This window comes from Ceratosolen solmsi, unplaced genomic scaffold (genome assembly GCF_000503995.2).
Source record: "Ceratosolen solmsi marchali unplaced genomic scaffold, CerSol_1.0 scaffold23, whole genome shotgun sequence".
Classification (NCBI taxonomy): domain Eukaryota; kingdom Metazoa; phylum Arthropoda; class Insecta; order Hymenoptera; family Agaonidae; genus Ceratosolen; species Ceratosolen solmsi.
This window is the reverse complement of record NW_011948430.1, coordinates 4,205,478-4,228,615: the sequence shown is the minus strand read 5'-3', so window position 1 is coordinate 4,228,615 and position 23,138 is coordinate 4,205,478. Positions and strand designations below refer to the sequence as shown.

Below are 23,138 nucleotides of genomic sequence, written 5' to 3'. Positions count from 1 at the left end.
TACAGATTTTCATGTCCTTTTTTGTTTTTGTTGTTGTTGTTGTTTTTTTTTTGTTTGTTTTTTTGTTTTTATATATTTATATATTATCGCTAGACTCGTCGTTCACATATTCTAAAATAATCAATAATAAAATATGAACAGCGCGTTAGACCTCGTCGCTGACAATCCATCCTTTTGACGAATCGTTTTAAGACATCACAACACGGCTAAACGATAAAAACAAAAACAACAACAACAACAGCAACAAAAGAAAACAAAAAAAAACACGAGTCAGCGTTATATAAACAAAGTGAAATATAAAAAAGCAAAAGTGAGTGGGGAAGCAGATGCTGTCCGTTATAAATCGAGAAATCGACGTTGCACACAATCAATGGTAGTACAGACAAGAGTGAGTGAATGAGTGAGTGAGCGAGCGAATGAGATAGTGTATTTGGATGGGTGTGTATGTGTGTGTGTGTGTGTGTGTGTGTGTGTGTTTGTGCGTGTGTGCGAGAGAGACGAGGTTTCTACAACGTAAATACACAGCCAAGCTTTATAAGAGCACGTGAAAAATGAATCATTCGTGTGCACTTGGACCAAGAGAACGATGGAATAGGACACACAGGGCACGGTAAAGAGAGAGAGGTGAGGGACCAAATGAAGCTCCGGGGAAAGAGAGAAGGGCGTGCCAAGAACTGGCTGAAATCGATCTCGTATCGATTATTGCGGTATCGATTGTTCGACGGCTCTCTCCCTCTCGCTCCCACTCGGCGAATGGCGTACCAGAGGCTCATTAAAAAGCTCGACCACGAGAGGCTCGTTAACTCGCCTTCTTGACGCTCGGAGCGCCTTGCGCTCCTCTGCGTAGTCTCGTGCACTCGGACAATGCACGTACGTATGATATTCCGGATCCTTTCCCACCGCCCCCTACATCCTCTCCCCTCGCCCCACCATCGTACATACATGTATATGTATACGGGCGAAAGTGGCCCGCGACTACGGGGACGACGAATGAGTTAAATCACTATTATTATCGGCGTTCTCCACGTTAATTCATTGCTGATCAAATGCGATCGATTGCGTGCCGCCGCGTCCTCTCCCCCGGCCCACCCCACCTCACCGATCACTTTGGTCTCTCACTCGGTAACGGGGACTCGGGGGCTTTTTTCGCTGATTAAAAGTTTCTTTACCCCTGAATAATAAGGAGGCGTGTGGACGGTTTTGTTGTTGCCGGGGCTGGTTGCGCATGAAATCCAAGTGCGGGACTCTCGTCGTCGGTGAGGTTGTACGTGAGCGGTCGCTCGATGGTTACACAATGCCAACTTGACGATGAGAGTCGCCCGATTCAAGCCTCTTTTACGATGCTGAACGTTATAGGGCGTGTTTTTGGCGATAAAAACTTAACGGCCGCTCATAATTTATCGAATGGATTTTCTTTGCTAATTTGAAATATTTGTATTATGCTGGGCATCGTTATAGGTAGGCGACGAGTCGAGGCCCAGTCGCATTGCCAACGAAAGATGCGACCGTTTCCAGCGCCCATAATAATAAAGCGTAATGTCCGATTTCTTTCTTACGTTATCATTTATCATTTTTCATCTTTCCCTCGTGATTTTTGCGATTAATTTCTTAGAAAATTAGATTGCTGTAATAACGATGCTGTTATGGGCTGGTAAGCGTACCGGTATTTTAAGGCGATCGATTCGATTTCAAATGGCCAACGAGGTGCACTGATTTTTTTTCCAAATTCCCTTTGACACGTTCCATTCTTGTCAAATTCAATGCCCATCGACATCGCCAAGTTTAAATCTGGGCAATCGTTTATACGATCGAACGATGAGAAATTTTTCGAGCTCGGTGTGTGAATTTATTTTCAGAGGCATTTCTACATTAAATGTTTGGATATTATAATTATCATTGACTGTCTAATCAAACAGATTTACATTGAATGCTTTCGTTAATAATGCAAGAGAAATCTGATAAGTAGGATATTATAACGTATTTCAATGCTTTTCAATTAAAAAAATTATGTATTCTGCATGATAATCCTGATGACACGAATGTGGTGTAAAAATTTTTAATTGATTATTATTTTCTTTTTTTCTTCTTTTTTTTGTTGTTGAGATTTTTGGTCTTTGTTCTGTTCTGTCTTCCTTCGATACTATTACAATTTAAACATTTTCCTTTTCTTTTCTAATTTTTGTTTTTTTTTTTTTTTTTTTTTACGTTAATGGCTATAGTGGTTTTCACGACACTATAAATGGGCATTTAATATTTGCCTCGATATTTCTTAGAATTATACTTCCAAAGTGATGTATATTAGTTTTGCAATAAAATTCGTTATTGTACTAGCGTTCGAAGATCTTAAGCATCAAATGAATAAACGAATATTAAACCTTGCAAACAATTGTTACTTTGATTATTACATTTTGCACGTCATTTATTTTCTTGCTCTAAGTTTTTATGCAAACTATTACAGATTCACGCATTAAATTTATGGTGCTTGTAACGAAAGCAAAACTTCCATCAAACACATTAAAATTAGTTAATACTGCAAATCGAAAAGCAATTCATATACTTTAAATCATATATATATATATATATATATATATATATATATATATATATATATATATATATATATATTTACAATGGTAAACATTTCTGAAAATTATTTAATTAATACCGAGCTCATCGCACGAGTTCTCTTAAATATAATATAAAGTGAGTCGAAAAGTCGCACAGTCGTAACTCAGACTACTTGAATTTGCACTCTAGCGATATGTGAACAAGGGTATTATTTTATTTTATAAATCGCTTTTTATTTATACGGACTCGTTCCCTCCATTTCCTTCTCCTTCTATTTGTTTGATTGTTTGTTTCTTTTGTATGTATTTTTATTCAATTATTTATTTTAATTAAGACTAGATTTTTATCGCTACGGTGAATTTGATTTACGTATGTGTTTTAATAAGCGACTGCTTTCTCTTGACTAGCTTACTTTATCGATTACGCTTTTCTTATTGAAACATTGAGTTTTAACAAATAGCGGCTTTCTCCTGGCGAAGATTTATTCGTTCTCTCGGTAAAAGTGCGAGAAAAAGCATAGAAAAAACATCAAAAATATTCGTATCGATATCGCAATGGCCTTTCTTTGCCAAGACATTGCCCAAGGTAGCTCGAATAATCACCGAAGCCGTCATTGTTTTACTCGCAATGTAGCGCAAGCCGAGTGAAACTTAACGGGCAAATGAATCATCATAGGAGAAGCAAAAGTCCGGCTCGCTTATTCTCCCGGACTTCTCAAACTCCTTCACCATGCACACCCATTATTAACAGCTTTAGCTCGTTCAAATAGCGCCACTGCTCTCCAAGCCGAATAACCATGTTCACTTTGACTTTCAGAATCGACTGGTGGTGCATCCAGGGTGATTAGGATGTGCCAAGGGGCGGGCGCCGGCAGGGCTTGGGCCGGTGCGCTGCTGGGCCTCCTGCTTGTACAGCTAGAGCTGCTCTGCTGCCTCGGCTCGCCCAACGCCATCGTCGCCAAGTTCTACGACCCGGGCGTCGACCGCATGAACCACCTTGTGGTTGATAAGAACACCGGTCGCGTTTACGTCGGGGCGGTCAATCGCCTCTACCAGTTCTCGCCGGATCTTGACCTCGTTATGGAGGAGGAGACGGGCCCGAAGAAGGACTCGCCCGAGTGCTCCATGATCGACTGTCCCCGGGAGGCCGTGCGAAAGCTCCTCGACAACGTCAACAAGGCCCTCGTCATCGACTACACGACCACGAGGCTCATTTCCTGTGGCAGCCTCTTTCAGGTACTTTCTCTCTTTCACTATCTCACTCACTCTCTCTCTCTCTCTCTCTCTCTCTCTCTCTCTCTCTCTCTCTGTCACTCCGTATCTCGCACGCGCGTGTGCCCCTACTCCGCTGGGTCGGCGGGGGCTTTCGCCTCCTACCGTCGGTCGGGTGAAAGTACGTAGTGCGGGCTTCCGAATGGATATTCATAATTGGATGTAAGGCATCGTCGTGATTTTTGGGACGGACGAGGCAATGGCCTTTGGGACTTCCGAGCGCGCGTTCAATCATTATTATCGAGACTTATGTAATTCGATCAGTTGTGGAAGTAACTGTAAATGACGAAAGATTCGGGACATTATTCTTTCGTATTCAGAGCGCCTTGGTTAACCAGTAAGCTCGAAGATTTAATTATATTTAGTCGTCGGGTGAGAAAGTAAAGTCTGCACTCTTATTTATTTATTTATTTGGATTACAGAGCGCGATGCACGAGATTTTTAAAACGTGGTTTGATTTTGTTTTTAAAATAAAATGAATCGCAGATAATTGATTTACGGGAGATTGCTCGATTCGATAATTCGACAAGTACAACCTTTTAGAATGAGTTATGAATATTTATTTTCTTTAAGAATAAATAAACGAAAATTTGACCAAAGAGTTTGTAAATCGATATAATTTTCACTCATTAATATTCCTCGTTCAATTAGAAATTAATCAATGCATATGTTTATATAGTTATATAGTTTATATACATATGATCATATAGTTTTTACTTTCATATATCTGATAATGCAGCGTGATTGGACTTTATACTTTTTCATTAATTTCACAGTAATATTATAAATCTCAATAAATAAGAGTATACACGTGATTATTAAAAGTAATTTAAATATTTAATTTGTTAAAAGCTCTAGTTTTGCGAGAGTTTACCGCCGAGCATAGATATATCGTTCAATTTACCTAAATAGACGTATTTTTGGCGAGACATTTATTATTCAAAATTACAAATGCATATAAAAACGACGGCTTTTTATAGCTGTCCAATTAATTGACCAATAATTAAATGCCGTAATATTTTGCAAAATGTTTTATATTAACATAATTATCATACAATAATCAAGATTAAAAGGAACGAGACACTGCACTCAGCTCAACGCATATTAATTCATTTATAATTAATATTACTTTAATTAAATGATTCAAATATCCATCAGTAGAAATAATATTGAAAGACAAAGAGGTAATTCGTAATTATGCAAATAATAAATTACGTAAGAAAGTCTTGAAAGCGCCATAAGTTTTTTGCTCAACGATGTGGTCCATTGTCCAAAACAATTTTCAACAAAGAGGTCGGTGCAGTTGCTAATGTCATTGTGACTCGCTAGCGATGAATAAATAATTTGCAAAGAAATTTCTTAGATACTAAGCAGTAGTTATAGGATGAGAAGCGAAAATTTTTAATTGTAGCCCTTGTTTAGCGAATGATGAAAAGAGTCAGCTAGAAGTCTGCATTGGCCTGAAAATCCGGCAAGCCGTATCAAGGTTTAGACATTTCAAAGCCATCACGAATAACAGAGTGAAAGAGAGACAGACAGAGAGAGAGAGAGAGAGAGAGAGAGAGAGAGAGAGATAGATAGATAGATAGAGATATAGAGAGGGACGGAAAAGGAATGAGGGAGAGAGAGAGAGAGAGAGAGAGCAAGAGAGCAAGAGAAGGAAAAGAGAATAGCGAGAGGAAAAAAACGGCAGAATCACAATCCAGATAAGGAATTCCCATAAAGTTAAACCAACAAGGGAACCTCTGCAGCGTGACTTGCTCCTTTCTCTCTCTCTCTCTCTCTCTCTCTCTCTTTCTCTCACTCTTTCACTCTTTCACTCTTGCTGCTTCTCTCTTTCCTTTCTGGTCTTCCTTTTCCTCTCGATCGCTCGGAAAGCGAAAGAGGACATAGTCATACAATCGGTTGTGATAATACACATGACGCGTTGACGTAGTAGTCGCGAACTTTACAATCAACGCCTACGCACGGAAGAAAGATTTTATTTTTTCAACAATCACAATTTAATTGAAATTACTATAGATGCTTGGAGAGATTTAAAAATCACGTCACATTTTGATTACATGCAAACGCAATACATCCTCACTTATGTTTATCGCTCATCATCTCTAATTCTATTTATAAGTTATTCTTATTGATTATCATAACGATTGGTCTAAATGGTTTGATTATGCTGACTAGTTTAATGCATTTGTTTATCATCGGATACACGTAGGAGACGGTGTATTTTAAATTCACTAGAATTTCTAATTACCTCCTCTAAAAGTATAAAAGTTTTGTTTTTAAAGTCAAACGAAACTGATGTTCTTTGTAATGTGGTGTTATAACTTAATTAAAGTGACACGTTGATGATAAAATTAATCAGTTATTTCTATTATTATAATGTTCCTTAGAGCATAAAAATCTTTTATCTTATCGAAATTTTCGCAACCGTCATAACTCCATTGTTAATAAAACAATTTATCTGGCAGGATGTAATTCGAGGAACAAAGAGCGGCGACAAGAATTGTTGATAATTCGTAAAAATTAATCGAATAATTTGGCCGCTTTTATAAAATATGAATAATTTAATATTTAATATTTAAAAATCGTTGTTATATAAGTGATGCCATTGATTTCATTGTATTTTTATAAATGACATCATTAACATTTTTTAATTATTATAATGTCTATCGACAAAGCGTACAAATAACTTTGTGTATGAAGTTTTGTAGTGACTGGCTTTCAAAAAGGTTATAAGAAGTTTTTCAATGCATCCACTAAAAGTTTGATTTATTAAAATACGATAATTGACCGATAATAAATTCCTCTTTGTCATAAACGTACGTCTAAAGATTCACACGTGATGCAAGAATTTTGCAATTTTTCATTAATTGCATTAGCGCGTATGAAATACATAAACTACACAAAGCCTGACGACACTCATCGCTCACTTCAAACGAGCCTAAAACAATCGAGAAAGAACTCTGGAGGAGTCGGTAACTAATGCACGCCCATCCGCTTGTGGTTTTCAGGGTATGTGCAATGTCCGTGACCTGCGCAACATCTCCGAGGTGGTACAAGAGGTGAAGGAGCCCGTAGTAGCGAACAACGCTACGGCCTCGACGGTGGCGTTCATCGCGCCCGGACCACCGAATCCACCGGTCAGTCAGGTCATGTACGTCGGCGTCACGTACACCGGGAACTCGCCCTACCGCTCGGAGGTGCCCGCCGTAAGTTCACGCTCCCTCGACAAGGATCGCATGCTCAACATCGCGGACTCGGCGGTGACGACCGGCACCCGCATGTACGTGAACTCTCTCTCGCGGGAGCGCTACCCCATCAACTACATCTATGGCTTCAGCAGCGAGGGCTTCAGCTATTTCCTCACCACCCAGCTCAAAAGCACGAGCAAGACCGTCTTCATCTCGAAGCTCGTGCGCGTCTGCCACGACGACCAGCATTATTACTCGTACACGGAGATACCGATCGAGTGCACGAGCAGTAAGGGTAAGACCTACAACCTCGTGCAGGCGGCGTACATCGGCAAGGCGGGATCGGTCCTCGCCGGCGATCTCGGCAACACGCCCCAGGACGATGTACTATTTGCCGTCTTCGCCGAGAGCGATGGGCCCAACAGTAGCAAGCCCAAGGCGCAGTCCGCGTTGTGCGTTTACTCGTTGAAGGCCATTCGCAGACGCTTCATGAGTAATATACAAAAGTGCTTCAGCGGCGACGGCGAGAGGGGATTGGACTTCATATCGCCCAGTCACAACTGCGTCTCAACGGTAAGTGCTTCACTTTCCTCATCCCCTTCTCCCCCAACCCCTCTACAAACAAAAATTACTCATATATATATATATATAGATATATATATATATATATATATATATCCAATCTCTCTCTCTCTCTCTCTCTCTCTCTCTCTCTCTCTCTCTCTCTCTTTCCCCCTTTCTTCCTTTTGATTTCAAACTCTTTGCGTTTTGCGGATTCCGCAGCTACTCGACCTTCGTGCCAACTTGATGATAGCAATACGTCATCACGTTAGCAAAATATCGGTCACTTTACGTCCTTCTTACAGTTTCGTACGTAACTGTTGATTAACTTAGCTGTTTAATATACGAAGAGCCATGTAATTAAATAAACACTTAGTGTCAATTTGTATGAAGAGTTTGAAACAATGGGATATATATAAATATATATATATATATATATATATATATATATATATATATATATATATATATATATATGTATATGTAAGTTCGGCATATCTCTCGTGCCAATTTAGATGAACAGTTGAAGGATTTAAAGTGCCTCGTACGGGTCATAGTCATTGAGAAATTGATCCATCAAAAATATTTTTCAGCCTAGAAATGAATTTAATGCAAATTAGCGAAATTATAAAATTTTATGCAATTTTAACAAGCGGAAATAATAAAAGACAAGATATTTTGTTACGGACTTTTTTTCTCATTCAGATAACGTACGACTGCATACTTTCACTAGATCAGCGACAGCGACAAAATTGACAACGCATAACAAATAAATGCGATGAAGAACCTTATATAAATAAATGATTTGTGAATGTACATAATTAAATATTGTATTGAAATTTGTATTGTGTGTATATATATATATATATATATATATAGTTAAAAATAATCTCGATATTTTATTATTCTCGCTGGTGCTCGTTATCGAAAGCTTCGGCAAACTTTCATCTGTTAATTCACAAACAAAGCGGGAAGGAAAAATATATATATATTGGGAGAAAATTGATGTTCTCTTTCTTTCTTTATCTCTCTTTCATGTGCTCGTATACGCGAACAACTCGTTGCAATTACAAATCATTTTAATATAATTTTCAGAAAAAAAAACGGCAATGAAAAATGGAGAGAGAGAGTGAGTGAGAAAGAGAGAGGGGGGTAGATAGATAGCTAGATAGAGAGATAGATAGAGAGGGAGAGAGAGAAAGAGATAAGCCGAGCGAGGCAACCTCATTTGCGACTTGACTTTGCTTAATTAACTGGTCATTATCAATACGAAATTGACAGAAAAACGCGAAAGAGGAGGGTAAGTACTTGAGGTGCTCTCGCATAAATAGCACAGCGTAGCGTGTCGACGCAATTAAAGTCGTCGAATATCGGCCGGCGATCACGTGCCAAAGCACTTAACGAAGCTCGAAATTCGCGAAATGTAGTGATCGGATGGAATGACGAAACGAGCCCTTAGAGTGCGAGCGAGAGAGACTTATGCGGCACTTTACAACAACTTGCGTGCTAAGCTAGTGCCGCACATACGTGACGTGTAAAGAAGAGGAAATAAAGTGTAAAGGAATTCCTTTGGGAGCTTAATTATATTTGCGCACTTTAAGCAACGGTTTATTATATAGAAATTTGTTATTCAATCGATTGGCTTATTTTATTATTTATTTATTTTTGTTTTTTGTTTTTAAATAATTTAAGTCTAGCGGAGGATTTCGTTTGATGGGATACAAAAATGTTCACGTTGTAAATTGTTAAATTAATGTAATGTAAATTAATGTAATTCAAAGGAAAAAAAAATTCTTGCATTATAATAATACCGACCAAATTAAGCCAAATGCCACGGAATCAAGTTGCACAATTTCGCGAATCGAGTAGCTCAGTAAAAGAGAATTATATATCATTTAAACGCTAAAAAGCAAATACTGGCTAATAAAATTATATAACATTTTAATGCTATACAAAGTACCCTTACCGACTCGTTTATTTAAAATTTAAAGGAATCGTTCGATCACTCGAGGATCGCATTTGGGCCGATCGCAAGCGTTAAAAAAAAAAAAAAAAAAAATAAATAAATAAAACAGCTCCGCAACAAGAGACACATTGAATAAAGAAATATTTATAATAAATTATCGAAGCATCGCTATCTTTTGGCAATCCAAATTATTCATTGATTATACTTCCATACATGAACAAATCATTGTTTATTTATAGAAATAAACGAACTTCCATGTTCCTTTAGAATTTCCAATAATTGAACGGGCGCGAATCGTAGTCGCGTTACAACGAATGGATTTCCACTCCCGGCGCAAATAGAAAATAGAAAATCGAAATCGCGTATCTCCATTGGAAAACCCTGTGCCGCACTTCAGATCAAAAAGGATAGACGGGATCCTTGGAGCTTTCTACTCGGTACTTGCATTCATCAGCCGCGTGCCCGCGCGCGCATACGTGCGTGGGAGCGCGTATTAGGGCCAGGACTGCGTGGCAGAAGAAGTCGAACAGACAAACCCGTCGATTCAACGGCCGATTATCATTGGTTATTCGTCTTGTTGGTAAGTCGTTCGCGCATGCGCAATGCGAAACTCGAGTGCGAAACGGGCACCGAAGAGCAAACTGGCAAGAGATAGGAGGTAGGGACGGGAAGAAGATTCGAGACTCGCATTCAGCGATTTGCCGATCATAAAATAATAACGAGAGTGCTTCTTGCTAGTGTCCTCGTTTTTGTTGCTCGTAGGCTTGCGCATTAATGTCGATCTTACGGAATAATAATATCATCCTTACTAATAGAGGGACTGGCGATTATTTCTCTCATTCGCAATTCCTGCGAGAGTAATTCACCGCTTTAACAATATGAATATTACAGAGTGCTTGCTGTGGCGTGAAAGCCTACATTGTCGAAGATTTTTTTTTAAATTAATTGAGATAAATTTTGTAGTCGGTTATTTGATGGGTGTGACTGAAGGAAAATCAATAATGTAACTGAAAGTTTAATTACAAGTATCTTGAGCTTGAGATAATATTCAGACACGCGTCATACCTAACTTTTATAATACGATGCGATGAAAATATTAAAGTATATTAGCAAAAAAAAAAGTAAGGAAGAAAGAAGGAAAGAAGAAAAAAAATTATAAAATTAATATTCCTAGATGTTTGTTTCAATTTTTAGATACTCATTTTAATCTTCTGGGACTTGAACGTCCTACATTAATAAATCCCATCTTGAAGCTGAGAGTTTAAAATTATTATATATTAATTAAGCTGCAAAATAGTATTACAAGCCGTACTGATTCATAATACAAGCCGCGTTGAGCTCGAAATTTACATGTCGCTCAACATATTAGTAAATTAAAACATGGAAATTTAGTTTATATTTTATAATAATTATTATGTAGGAAATAATATTCATAAATAGAATTCTGAATATAAAGGTTTCTCTCTTCCTTCATCATTTTTTCTTCTTTTTTTTTATTTTGTTCATTTATTAATTTTTTTATTTAAATAAATCGTCAAAATTATGTAAGGCATTAACTATAAACGTTTAGACACAATATTATAATTCTAAATGTTGATATATATATATATATATATATATATATATATATATATATATATATATATATTTAGTGCCAATTATAATACATATATCTAATTATATGTGTGTATGATAATTTATAGGCTTACTTATGCTAAAGAAATAAAAACATTTATAAGTATAAGAATGTAACAATTTAACTCGGCGGTTAATTTTCAAAGTGCTATTAATTTAATTATTAAAATCTAAATTTCAAACGCGTCAATTAATGTTTTTAAGTATTATTCTTTATCTAAACTATACACTATCCACGTAATTTATAGAGGTATAATTTTTTTTCCCAATAAAATTTCGAAGCTTATTATGCTACTCGTAATTTTTCCTCTGTCAGATGTTTAGTTGCATGTTTAAATTTAAACAATTGAATGTAGCTCGTTAACTAATGATTTAATTTTTAAAATAATTCCTAATTCTCTTGCCAACTTATCCGAGAATAAAAATTGTCTACGTGCTTCTAATGAGAATATATAGGAGATACGAAAAGTTCTAATCTTGTTCTTTTCGCAACCAATTTTAACGCTCTAGATACTAATAAGCAAGAAATGATAAAAGAATAAAGAGTAGCTGTAGAAAAAAAACGCTAAAGGCCAAAGTTTGCAATATCGTGACAAAAATAAGGATTTTATCCAAGTTATAAATAGATAAAAAAAAGTTATCACTATTTTAGTGTCAAAGGGGCTTGTTAAATTTACAATCTCTTTATTGCTCACTATAACTTTCTCGAATTGATGTTTATTAATATATTTTAATATATATTATTTGCTAAGATATCCGAAAATAGGAATAGGCGAATACATGCTAAATGAATATTCAAATTCAAACAAATTTTTTTCTCTTTTCTTTGACCTTTAATTTCTCATTTGGTGCTCCTCCTTCCTCCACACATACTTTAATTCTATATCCGTTTATCAATGAATTTAGTTACGCATCATTGCACATCCAATGCTTGATAATTGTATTCAATTTTATGAAAATCAATTTATTGTTATAGACTTATCGGCAAATTTTATTATACTCGTAAATATTTATAATATAATTCACAGCAATACTAGTCGCTATCGAATTATTTATTGGTTTCTTTCGCTTTGACATGTTGACGTGTACATCATCATTCAACTATTTAGATTTTATTATCGCTATATCACGAACCAGCGTCAAAACTCTTTTAAAATTATAACAAATGTATAATTTTTGATATTTATTGAAAATCAATAGGATGAAAGAATGTTTCTTTAAGAAACACTTTCTAATATACAATATTAGTGATTTTTCTTTTAATATTTAGCGTTGTGTGCGCGCGTGATTTTTTGTTGTTGATAATATTAATTAATTTATATGTATGCAAACGTGTATTCGTATTACTTACGAATACGAAATTTAGTTCAAAATCAATTAACACGATTTAGAAAATATTTGTTCGAATGATTGTTTACGTGAACAGATATTAATTTATAACTTAATTACTTAATATTAAGTAGCATTGATTTTAAAGGAATTTTTGAATTACATTATATCATATAGGATTACGTATATATTATACGTATATTATACATTCAAGTTAAACATTGTAAATAAATATTTAACGTAATTAGTGCGATCGCAATCAATATAGAAATTTGCTTGAACATGCAGGTAATACAAAAAGATTATTTTATGCACATATGCCAATAGTTAATATCTTGAATGTTTAAATTATATAAAAAACTACATAAATTAAAAATTTCTACAGAATTAATTTTTCAAGCTCTTGTTGTTTTTGTACTTCAAATTTTTTTTCTCTTCAACATCATAAGGACAAAAATGTTTGCAAAAAATTTTAAAGAAAATTTGCGACTACATTATTAGGTAAAAATAAAATTAGAAAAAAAAAGTTATGAATGATATTAAATGACTATCTAGAGGCTACTTTACTTACTTTATGAACTGCAATAGATAAAGTGGTTGGAAAATGACGAGAAGTAGACACTTACATATACTTCCTTAATACCCAACACGAGATACGCAGAAAGTTTTATTTAGCATTTTATTTTTTTAATACGAAGACCATAATTGCGGATAAATTCAGGTGGAATAATCTACGTATTATTTTCTTCTTGCCGGGATTTTGACGAGGAAAATGTTCTCAATAGTTTATAAATAATATTTTCAAAAGATTTTATAGAAAAAAATGTCATACGATATCTTGGTAGCACAGTTTATCGTTTAGTCGAGCGATCATTTCATTACCTCGATAAATTTCATAAATAAAATGCACGTAAAGTGAAGATAAGCAAATTGATGATTTAGCCTCATTTTTTTTTTTTTTTTTTTTTGCGAAACCGAGTTACCTACCTACAATTGTATATATATATCTAAAATTGGAAAAAGGTATACGAAGAAAATTTGGTTTTATATGAATTTAGAATAATCCATTGCCATATACTTTAGTAGAAAAATATATGTTTAGTGGTTCCCGGTTTACTCTCCATAAAAACATAAAGCTTTTCGCTATTTTTCATGCTTGCATAACCACTGTTATGTTTTATATTTTATGAATGTTATCCGAACGTTGAAAGAGTTGAAGTATACAGTCTAATAATTTGAAACAATTGGTAGGTAATAACTTTATAAATATAGTAGCTATGTCGAATATATTTATAGTGAATGGGTGAATTTACATATGTCATAGAAATAATGTGTTTACACATAGAATTGAGACAATTAATAATATTTTATTAATATATAAATGTATTTTATTCAAGATGCAATTATTCAAATCGGAAGCGTTTAATGAGAATGTTTTTAAAATGGTATTGTTACGATATATCACGATAATGATTTCATTTGCATAAGCTCAATTAAATACAAAGCTTAATTCTTCTACGCGACACATAAATAGTATTTTAAAAGGCTTTCTAATTTATCTGAATTGCTTTTTCGAATCCTATTTAAATCAACTGTACAGCTTAATTGGCTATTGCTTTTTACTAACAATATAGAGGAAGACAAATATCAATTTTTCCATAGATATTTTGTTAACCATCTTCTTTTTTTTCAGTCATACGTTTTAGCAGAAAGTAAATAAAAATTTTCAAAAATTCTCTCGATTAAATATAGGCAGGGTAAAAATTCCGAAAACTGTAGTGTAATGCATTTGTAATTTCAATGGCTTCATTATTTACATGGATTATAAAATCTGTTTAATTATCAGCAGAAAATTTTGTACCTACACGTGTTTTATATGCAAAACTGCACACAACGTTTTTTTTTTTTTTTATTCAATAATATTTTATGAAAATATTCTTATAAATACGTAATAAGTTCGGACAGAAAATACATTTATTGCTAAGTCATTTGAATTAAAAAGTATACTAATAAACCAAAAAAAAAAAAAAAAAAAAAAAAAAAAAAAAAAATTAATATACTTCATGTATTATTCAGTTAATTAATAAAATAAAGGCATTTATGCATGCTGATGAAATATTCTGTATACAATTTTAAGTAAATATAGTAAAAATTTATTTTTAAAACATGACTGAAGGTAAATCAATGCTGTAACTGAAGGTTTAATTACAAGTTTCTTAAACTTAAATTAATGTATAGGTACACATTATGAAAGGCCCCGTGTAAGAGATTATTTAAAAAATTTGTTTTATGATAATAAACTTTTTTAAATAACTGGTTAATATTCCTAGATAATGATGCCAATCATTTTAAACATAATGGAAAGTAAATTTAAAAATCAACTGGAATAAAGTTTTGAAAGTTCAACCTATTGGACTGAAATGAGTTTGGAATTATCTCATATTATCTAGAATACAAGACACCTCTATGAGCTCTTTTTAATTTTAAATCTATAAGTTGCTGGAAGTGATAATAAACCAAAATATGTAAATCAAGTGTATCTTTCATTAAAATTATTAGAAATAAAACGTTAATATCGAAAGCGTAGCTGATATAAACAAGTTATCCCATTTATACGAAATAATTTGATGCAAAATTATCTATTATTAAAATAAAACTTTAATTTTTATAATTACTTATAATTATAATTATTCAGCAAGAGCTACGTAATATAGAAATATTAACTATTATGCATAAACTTATGCATACTGTAACATTTATCTGATTTAAACACTACTTTAGTCATTAAGTTAAATTAAAAATAATGAAAGTCTTTTTATTTTCAAACATAAATAAATTCACGGAATTATGTTAATATAATATCCCCGTATGTTATTAACTTTCAATTAAGCAATAAGTCATAAAGGTATAAATTTTAAACAACCAAGTTTGATGTTATTAAATTTTCGCTTGACCATCGTATCTCTTTGTTCGCATAACCTTTGTTCCTATATGTAAAACACCTAATATATATGGAATTTGAAATTAGAATGAATTTCTAGTTTAATTAATTATATTTCAACCGGCTCAATTTTAAAATAACTTTAATAATCCGTCGTTATTTATCGAAGTATTAAAAATTTTTACGAAGTTTCACTATTTAGCTATTAATTGTAAAGAATATTATTATTATATATTATTGAATTATTTTATTAAGTAAGATAGTAATATTTATAATAAATTCAAGCGTAACAATTATATTTCAATTATATAACAATTGCAGAGCTTAATAAGTTTTTGTAGGATATTCAACCGAATGAATTATAATTATTACTAGATTTACATTGTTTGTAAACATAAATATAATAAATGAACGTATTCGATAGCTTAAGAATGTCGAATTGCTGAGATTCATGTAGATTTTAAGGCTTGAATTTTTCATTAGAATGGAGATACATACGATTTGACGTCGATTACGAATTGTAATAATTCATTTCAAGACAATTATCAATAGGAGAATGTAACTTTAATAATAGATTTTTTTTCTTCGAAATAAAATATTTATAAGCACTCAATAAATAAAAATCGTTTTTTTTTTTTTTTTTATTGTTTCTTTTGTACAAATAGACGTACGAAAAAATTGTCAATGCTAAATATAAAGGTTTGCTTTTTAAATATTAATCAACTTTCAAATACTCGTTCATAAAGGAAATCCAGTTTATTTTATACGGATAATCCATCGTCATATCAATGTATAAATACAAAAGGTAAAGATGACTCGAAGTAAGTTGATGCGATAAGGAATATATTACACTACCTTCGCTATAATTGAAAATATTACTTTGTCCTTGAGCCGAGTGATAGTAACGAATTAGTGCTTGCTTTTTCATTTTTGCTTCTGAGTTTTTGTCGTTCTTTCGCTATTCCGATTTTCCTCATCGTCTATTCTTCTGTCTTTTGATTTTAAGTGATTTTAGGTCTTAAATTAAACCAACGATCTTTCCGTGATTCATCATTACAAAGACTTATGCTCATTCATCCAGCCTTAAAAATAATGATTCATCACATTATAAATAAACTTACAATAATAGATTGAAATTGTTGCTCTTATTATTAAATTTTGTTCCAATTTCATATATTCTCTCATCCTTCATTTTCCAGGCATTCTTAGATATTTGCGAGGCTCCGTATAACAATCCCTCTTCTTTTCCTCCTATTACGGCAGTAAAGAATTTCCAGATTGCCTCTTATTGTTGATAATGCAGGGCGTTCCAATCTTTTCATTTCATCGATTCTCGCACTTTAAATACTAATAAGTCGGGAATTATTAAGGAATATCAAGTTATTGGGGAAACCTGACTTGAAAAAACTTAATAAAGATCAATCTCGCATCATTCAGACGTGAAAGAATTACTATTATTGATTATTGAAGCAATTTTGCATTCGTTAAAGCGGTATTATTATAGATATTTGCCCAGATATTTCTACTTTTTGAAATACAATTTGTATGCATTTTGAATATTAGACATTTATATAGAGTATCATCTCGTTAACTCCTTAATCGTGTAGGTAAGTAAAAACCAAGTTAATCGAGCTACAATCTTCAGTAGAGTAACTGTGTTACTACGCTATGATACTTAAATCTTAATTACATCTTGCTTTGTACAGTCATTTTCCTAATAAAATATATTTGCTGTATTTTTTCGTAATGCAAATATAACATATAAGCATTAAAATTTCTCTATATATTTAAAATAAATGTATGGCATCGGTAATGCAAACCGCAAAAGGAAATATAAAATTACTAGATCTTCTTTCTTTCTTACAACTCATACATACCAGTAGAATATAAATTTGCAATTATTACGTTTAGGTAGCTTACATCTTCAGTAATCCAAGCCTTATTTTACACTCTACGAACGTACATACAAAAAGAAAGTTATATTTTAATAGGAGAAAAGAAATAGAGATTTTACAAAAATATGACGCTTCTTTACAATAAAATCGTGCCTCAACCACCATCTCAACGACAAAGACAAAATTAACTATCTAATTAAGGCAAGAATGACGAATCTCACATTGAATACAAATAAAATGAGAAATGACAAAAGACGAATGTTACATTTACGGTCCCAATCATGTCTCGCTGAAGCTAAATCTAAATTTAGCTCGAAGGCTGCATACGTGTATTTGTCCGTCGCTGCGAAAAGAGGAAACTCGAGGGCATTTCGTGTTTAAGCCGTGACTTTAGACGCGCAGCACCTTTTAACTTGGAGGTAACTTAACCTAGAAAAAAGCTTAGATGCCTATACACAACACAGCATTTGTAAGGGACTTTGTGTTGGTAAAAATTTTTATTTTTCAACCCCTATGTAGGCCTTTGAACAGTACAAGGGCTTGTTTTAAATCTAAAAAAATTCCGCGTGTTTCGGCTTTAACTTTACCGAAGAGTATCTCGCACATGCGCTCACTTCAAAAAGAAAATTCATTTTCAAAGTTCGAATAACTACTCTTTTGGGCTATTACACGTATACTCTTTTTATTTCAAATTGCGCCAGGTGGATGAAAAATTAGAACTTTTGCTTTGATATCTCGGTCTCATTTACTTTTGACGCCAAGCTGAAAATATCGACAGATCCATGTATTTGAAAAGCTTTAAACTAAATTTACTCGATATTATATTATTTATCAACTATACGAAAATGCTTAATACAACTTTTTCTTATTTTTGCTTTTGTTTTTATTATTGAACGAGAGCCTGTCAATTAATATTCTAATCAACATTATCTCGTAATAAAGTAATTTCTTGGGTTCACATTAAATAACGAGATTGAGCTTTAAGCTCGTTTAATCAAAGAAGCCTCGAAAGCTGATTAATTAAGTTAAATTTTTCTCCATAGCGGTGCACATCGATAAAGCTAGGTGATATTATGAGTAAGCCTAGTGAGTCTCAAATCCACGCTCTTTTAACGACGAATTCAAAATACTCGCATTATCATTTCCTTTCCTACACTACAATCATTATGATTAAGTTTAATTTTGCATTTTAATGAATATCGAATATCGTCTGTAATAGCTTTCAAAAATAAATAAAGCCAATCCATGAAATCGTTAATTTAATAAGACATGTTGTAATATAAATGCCGTTTCGAGGAAATAGTACATAAAGTAAAAACTCCTATCAAAAGAAAACCAAAATGTGAAAAAGAGCGAATAAGTGGGTCGGGGCGGGGGGGAGGGGATATTTAACAAAACTAGATTCAATCACGTCTACGTGTACGTTCCTACGAAAGGATACTGCTCATAATATATATATATATATATATATATATATATATATATATATATATTATGCAGGATATTGCCCATGCTCTTGTACATTAAAAAATAAAGCAATCGGTCTACTCGCGTATATCGAACAGCTGTACGCGTTTACGTAACAGGTGTCCATACTAAAATATATCTTCCTGGCAAAGTATTACCAGAAGCTCTTACGAGGAGAACTTTTTTTCACTTTTTCTTCTCGTCTCGGCAATGCATTCGAACGCCCCTTTTGTAGTCATGTGTCGGTAAGCTGATTCGCGATTCGAGCGAAAGCTTAACGAGCCACTGCTCTTCTCCTCTCACTTCCGATGACGACGACGGCGATGATGACGACCGCAGGATACTGCGCGCACCTGTGAGCATGCATTTCTTCTCTTTCTCGCAAGCTACAATTGCGGCGTATGCTCCGATATCTTGAAATTGTTTTTATTATCGAATCGTTTTACACTGCATTTATCTACTTCGGTGCCACCAGTACCGTCGTCCTCTGTCTTCGTTTAATCTTTATTTTTTCTTCTTCTAGCTGTTACCTCGAAAACTTAAAAGTAAAACCGCAAAACTAAACAATAATTCAATAATTATTTGTTTGATGATGCGATGGAGTAGCTAATATTAGGACAGAAGCGGGCTTTGCTTTTTTCTTCGTGCGTTATTTTTCTCTAAATTCGATTCGCAAATTTTATCATTTTATTGGCCCTGCGAAATAATGTTTATTTAGTTGTGTTCAGTAACCGACGCCTTTAACATGTAGGCGACATTCATAATTTTCACGAGTAATTCGATAAAATTTTATAAGTATCGGTGACGTTAGTAATCACGTATGCAAAATTTTGCCTTTTACTTAATTGATATTTATTTAATTAATGCCTCGTGCGCAGTACATTTTGTCTTGAAATTATTCAATACACTTAATAATATTGCGATCGAATTAATAATGCAAATTTTTATTCCATTTTTATTTCATGAGCTTATATAAAAAGGAGATGGAAAATGAATGGCGATCGCATTGAGTTATTAAAATTTCTGTAAATAATACTATAATGCTCTGAAAGCAGTTACCTCGTATATTACTTTAAATAATCTTAACTTTTTTTTCAATTCGACACACAGTAAAATAAGTGTAAGTACAAAAAGTTTATAGCCCAGCAGAGAAATAGCCGTAAATGTCGCCTTTTCACCTCATTCATCGAGCTGTTTATTGTATATTGGGCGGACACGATTTACGAACACTGCACAGGATTTGTTTTATTTTCTTCGATAGGACCATGGACGTTTCGAAAATATAAAGTACGTTAATTTGAAATTGAATCGCAGCTCTTAACAAGAACCCTTAAATAACCTATTCAAGAAACAAACTTCGCGCTCGTCCTCGTCCCCCTTTTTATTTAGATTGAAAGAACGAGAAAAATGATCGAAAAAGGAATAAGGGAAAATTAAAGAGCCCAAGTGTCTCGTTCTTTTAGTCCTGCGAAAGAAAAAAAACATGAATGAAAATGTTCAATCAAGCAAACTCCACCCTATTCGTCCAGTATCAAAATGATCATCTTAAAATAAAGTCACGTCTCTCTCTCTCTCACTCTCTCTTACGAGCGCGCGCGCGCGCGCGCCCTATTCGTCAAAAAGGAAAGTGCACGTGTATACGTAGAAACGAACGAATGAGAGAGGGAAAGAAAAGAAGTGATCCGCCAATCGTTTGTTCGCGCGCGACAAAGGCTTCCTTCTTCTCTTTTTGGAAGTCAAAGTCAGAGTGAGATTCAAGTGGAGGAGAAGAATGTGTGTATAAGAAAGGAGGAAAAGCGAGAAGCACGTAGTATCGCAATTGGGAGAGCAGCCATGGAGCCCCCGAAGCTTCGATAAGAGAAAGCACTCCCCACCCATCTACTCGCCTATAAAGAGATAAGAAATGTTTGTTTGGTCTAGCTTGCATTGCACTACCAACCCATCTCGTTTATTTCTATTTAAGCCTTCTTTTTCAAAGTTTCTCTCTCTCTCTCTCTCTCTCTCTCTCTCTCTCTCTCTCTCTCTCATTCACTCCCTTCATCTTGTTTAGTCGTTCAGTTATTTCGCTTTCTCTTTGCCCTTACTCTATTTTTTTTTTTATACCTCTGCCCCTCCTCTGCAATATTTTTTTTTGTCTTCCTTCACCAGCTTGTAACGAGGGTTAAGCCATGAGAAATGTCTTTTTGCCGAGTGCGGTGATCTTTATCTCTGGATTCTCCGGGCTTCTCTCTTCCCGGGGACGACGGCTCGAGAAAAAAAGAGTGGAGTGGAAGAGTCAAGTCTCGAGACTCTCTCGATTCCTTCTTCGCGCTCTCTGAGCTTATATATAGCGCGAGCCTTCGTGAAATTGATGCGCATTGAAGAAACGAATGAAGTTATCTTAATTCAAATCTAAGCACCCTCGGTGAGAGAGAGAGAGAGAGAGAGAGAGAGAGAGAGTCTGTGATGGGACGATAGAGAGGAAAGGGGGGAAACTTTAAATTCGAGAACTGTATCGTTTTCATGAAAGAAATGTACCTCGTACCTTCTGTCCCTTTCCTACTCTGTTGAGACTCTCCGATCAGTTCCAAGAGCAGAATGAACATATATAAGAAAGACATACTGCAATTTTCGCTGAGCCAGATGTCAAATACTTATCTGATAAAAGAAAAATACTGAAGTTCTCAAAGGTCGAATATTTTTCAAAGAGGAGATGCATTTTTGAAAATACAAAAATGTTGGCGTCAAAAAGATTATCAATTTCTCGAATCGTCCGTTTCTTTTATAAGAGAGAGAATCGAAATTCATACGCAATTGAATGTAAAAAACATATTTTCATTAAATATGTGAATCCGATTTATTGCTCAATTTTATATATCGAGCTTAATTTAGTGATAAGGTTGGAGAAGATGGAAAGATATTGATATAGGTAACATGAATTTTTATGATTTGAGGATTTCCTTACTTTACTATGAACTGGTTTCTTATCATTTACGATACATTGAGTGTTAAAGGTTAACAAGTGTAATCATCCGATACAAATGAGCTCAAGATCAATACAACTAAATTTTGCTTCACAGTACTTGATGACAACTTAACATCGTTTTTAATAAACTTGTTTTTCCGACAAACTTTAATATTTACAAAAAATCTTCCCGGTCTACAAGAATCTTTAAGCATCCCAACATTTTTTATTGAAGCCTTATAATTTTTAAAATTGTATCGATTTATCAATCAAACATATGAATATTTAACCTTATAAAATATTCTAATAATAATAATAATAATAATAATAATAACAATAATAACAATAATGATGATGATGATGATGATGATGATGATGATGATGATGATGATGATGATGATGATGATGATGATGATGATGATGATGATGATGATGATGATGATGATGATGATGATGATGATGATGATGATGATGATGATGATGATGATGATGATGATGATGATGATGATGATGATGATGATGATGATGATGATGATGATGATGATGATGATGATGATGATGATGATGATGATGATGATGATGATGATGATGATGATGATGATGATGATGATGATGATGATGATGATGATGATGATGATGATGATGATGATGATGATGATGATGATGATGATGATGATGATGATGATGATGATGATGATGATGATGATGATGATGATGATGATGATGATGATGATGATGATGATGATGATGATGATGATGATGATGATGATGATGATGATGATGATGATGATGATGATGATGATGATGATGATGATGATGATGATGATGATGATGATGATGATGATGATGATGATGATAATAATAATGATAATAATAATGATAATAATAATAATTTGCGATGAAATGATTTTCTTAAAATAAGTGAAAATGTTTTTTAACTTTCACTTCCTTGCTTTGATGATATTTCACTTCTTTTTTTTTTTTTACTTACGATTTAGTAAGTTGGTAGTCTAGTCGTATTTTTTTTTCTAATAAATGGTAAATAGAAATTAAAATGACAAATACGTATTAATAAGTAGTTTGATGATATAACGAGAACACAGTAATATCTGGAAATTCAAATGAAAAGTTCGTGAAGGGAATCCTTGCAGCGGAAGATAGGTAGACAAATGCACAAAGGAATCGCTGAACAGCTGAAAGTAAATAATTATTAAGGACAAAAGAAGTCTTTTCACCAATATATTTTTCGCCCGAATGCTTCGCACGCAGCGAGTTAAGTAAGGTGTGTAATTTTTCCGTTCAACGCCTGTACGGGGAAAAAGGAAAGGCCGCCCTGCTCGCAGCCTTGAAAAAGTTCCAACTGAAAG

The 23,138-nt window shown here is 33.8% G+C and overlaps 1 protein-coding gene across 1 annotated transcript in view; it reads left to right on the top strand.

The window, feature by feature from the left end:
* PlexA (plexin A) overlaps positions 1-23,138 on the top strand; it is a 351,444-nt gene that overhangs the window by 134,945 nt on the left and 193,361 nt on the right. The window contains exons 2-3 of the mRNA XM_011501901.1: positions 3,385-3,803; positions 6,854-7,606. Coding sequence (XP_011500203.1) covers positions 3,417-3,803; positions 6,854-7,606 — 1,140 coding nt within the window. The 5' untranslated portion in view covers positions 3,385-3,416. The remainder of the gene's footprint in view (positions 1-3,384; positions 3,804-6,853; positions 7,607-23,138) is intronic.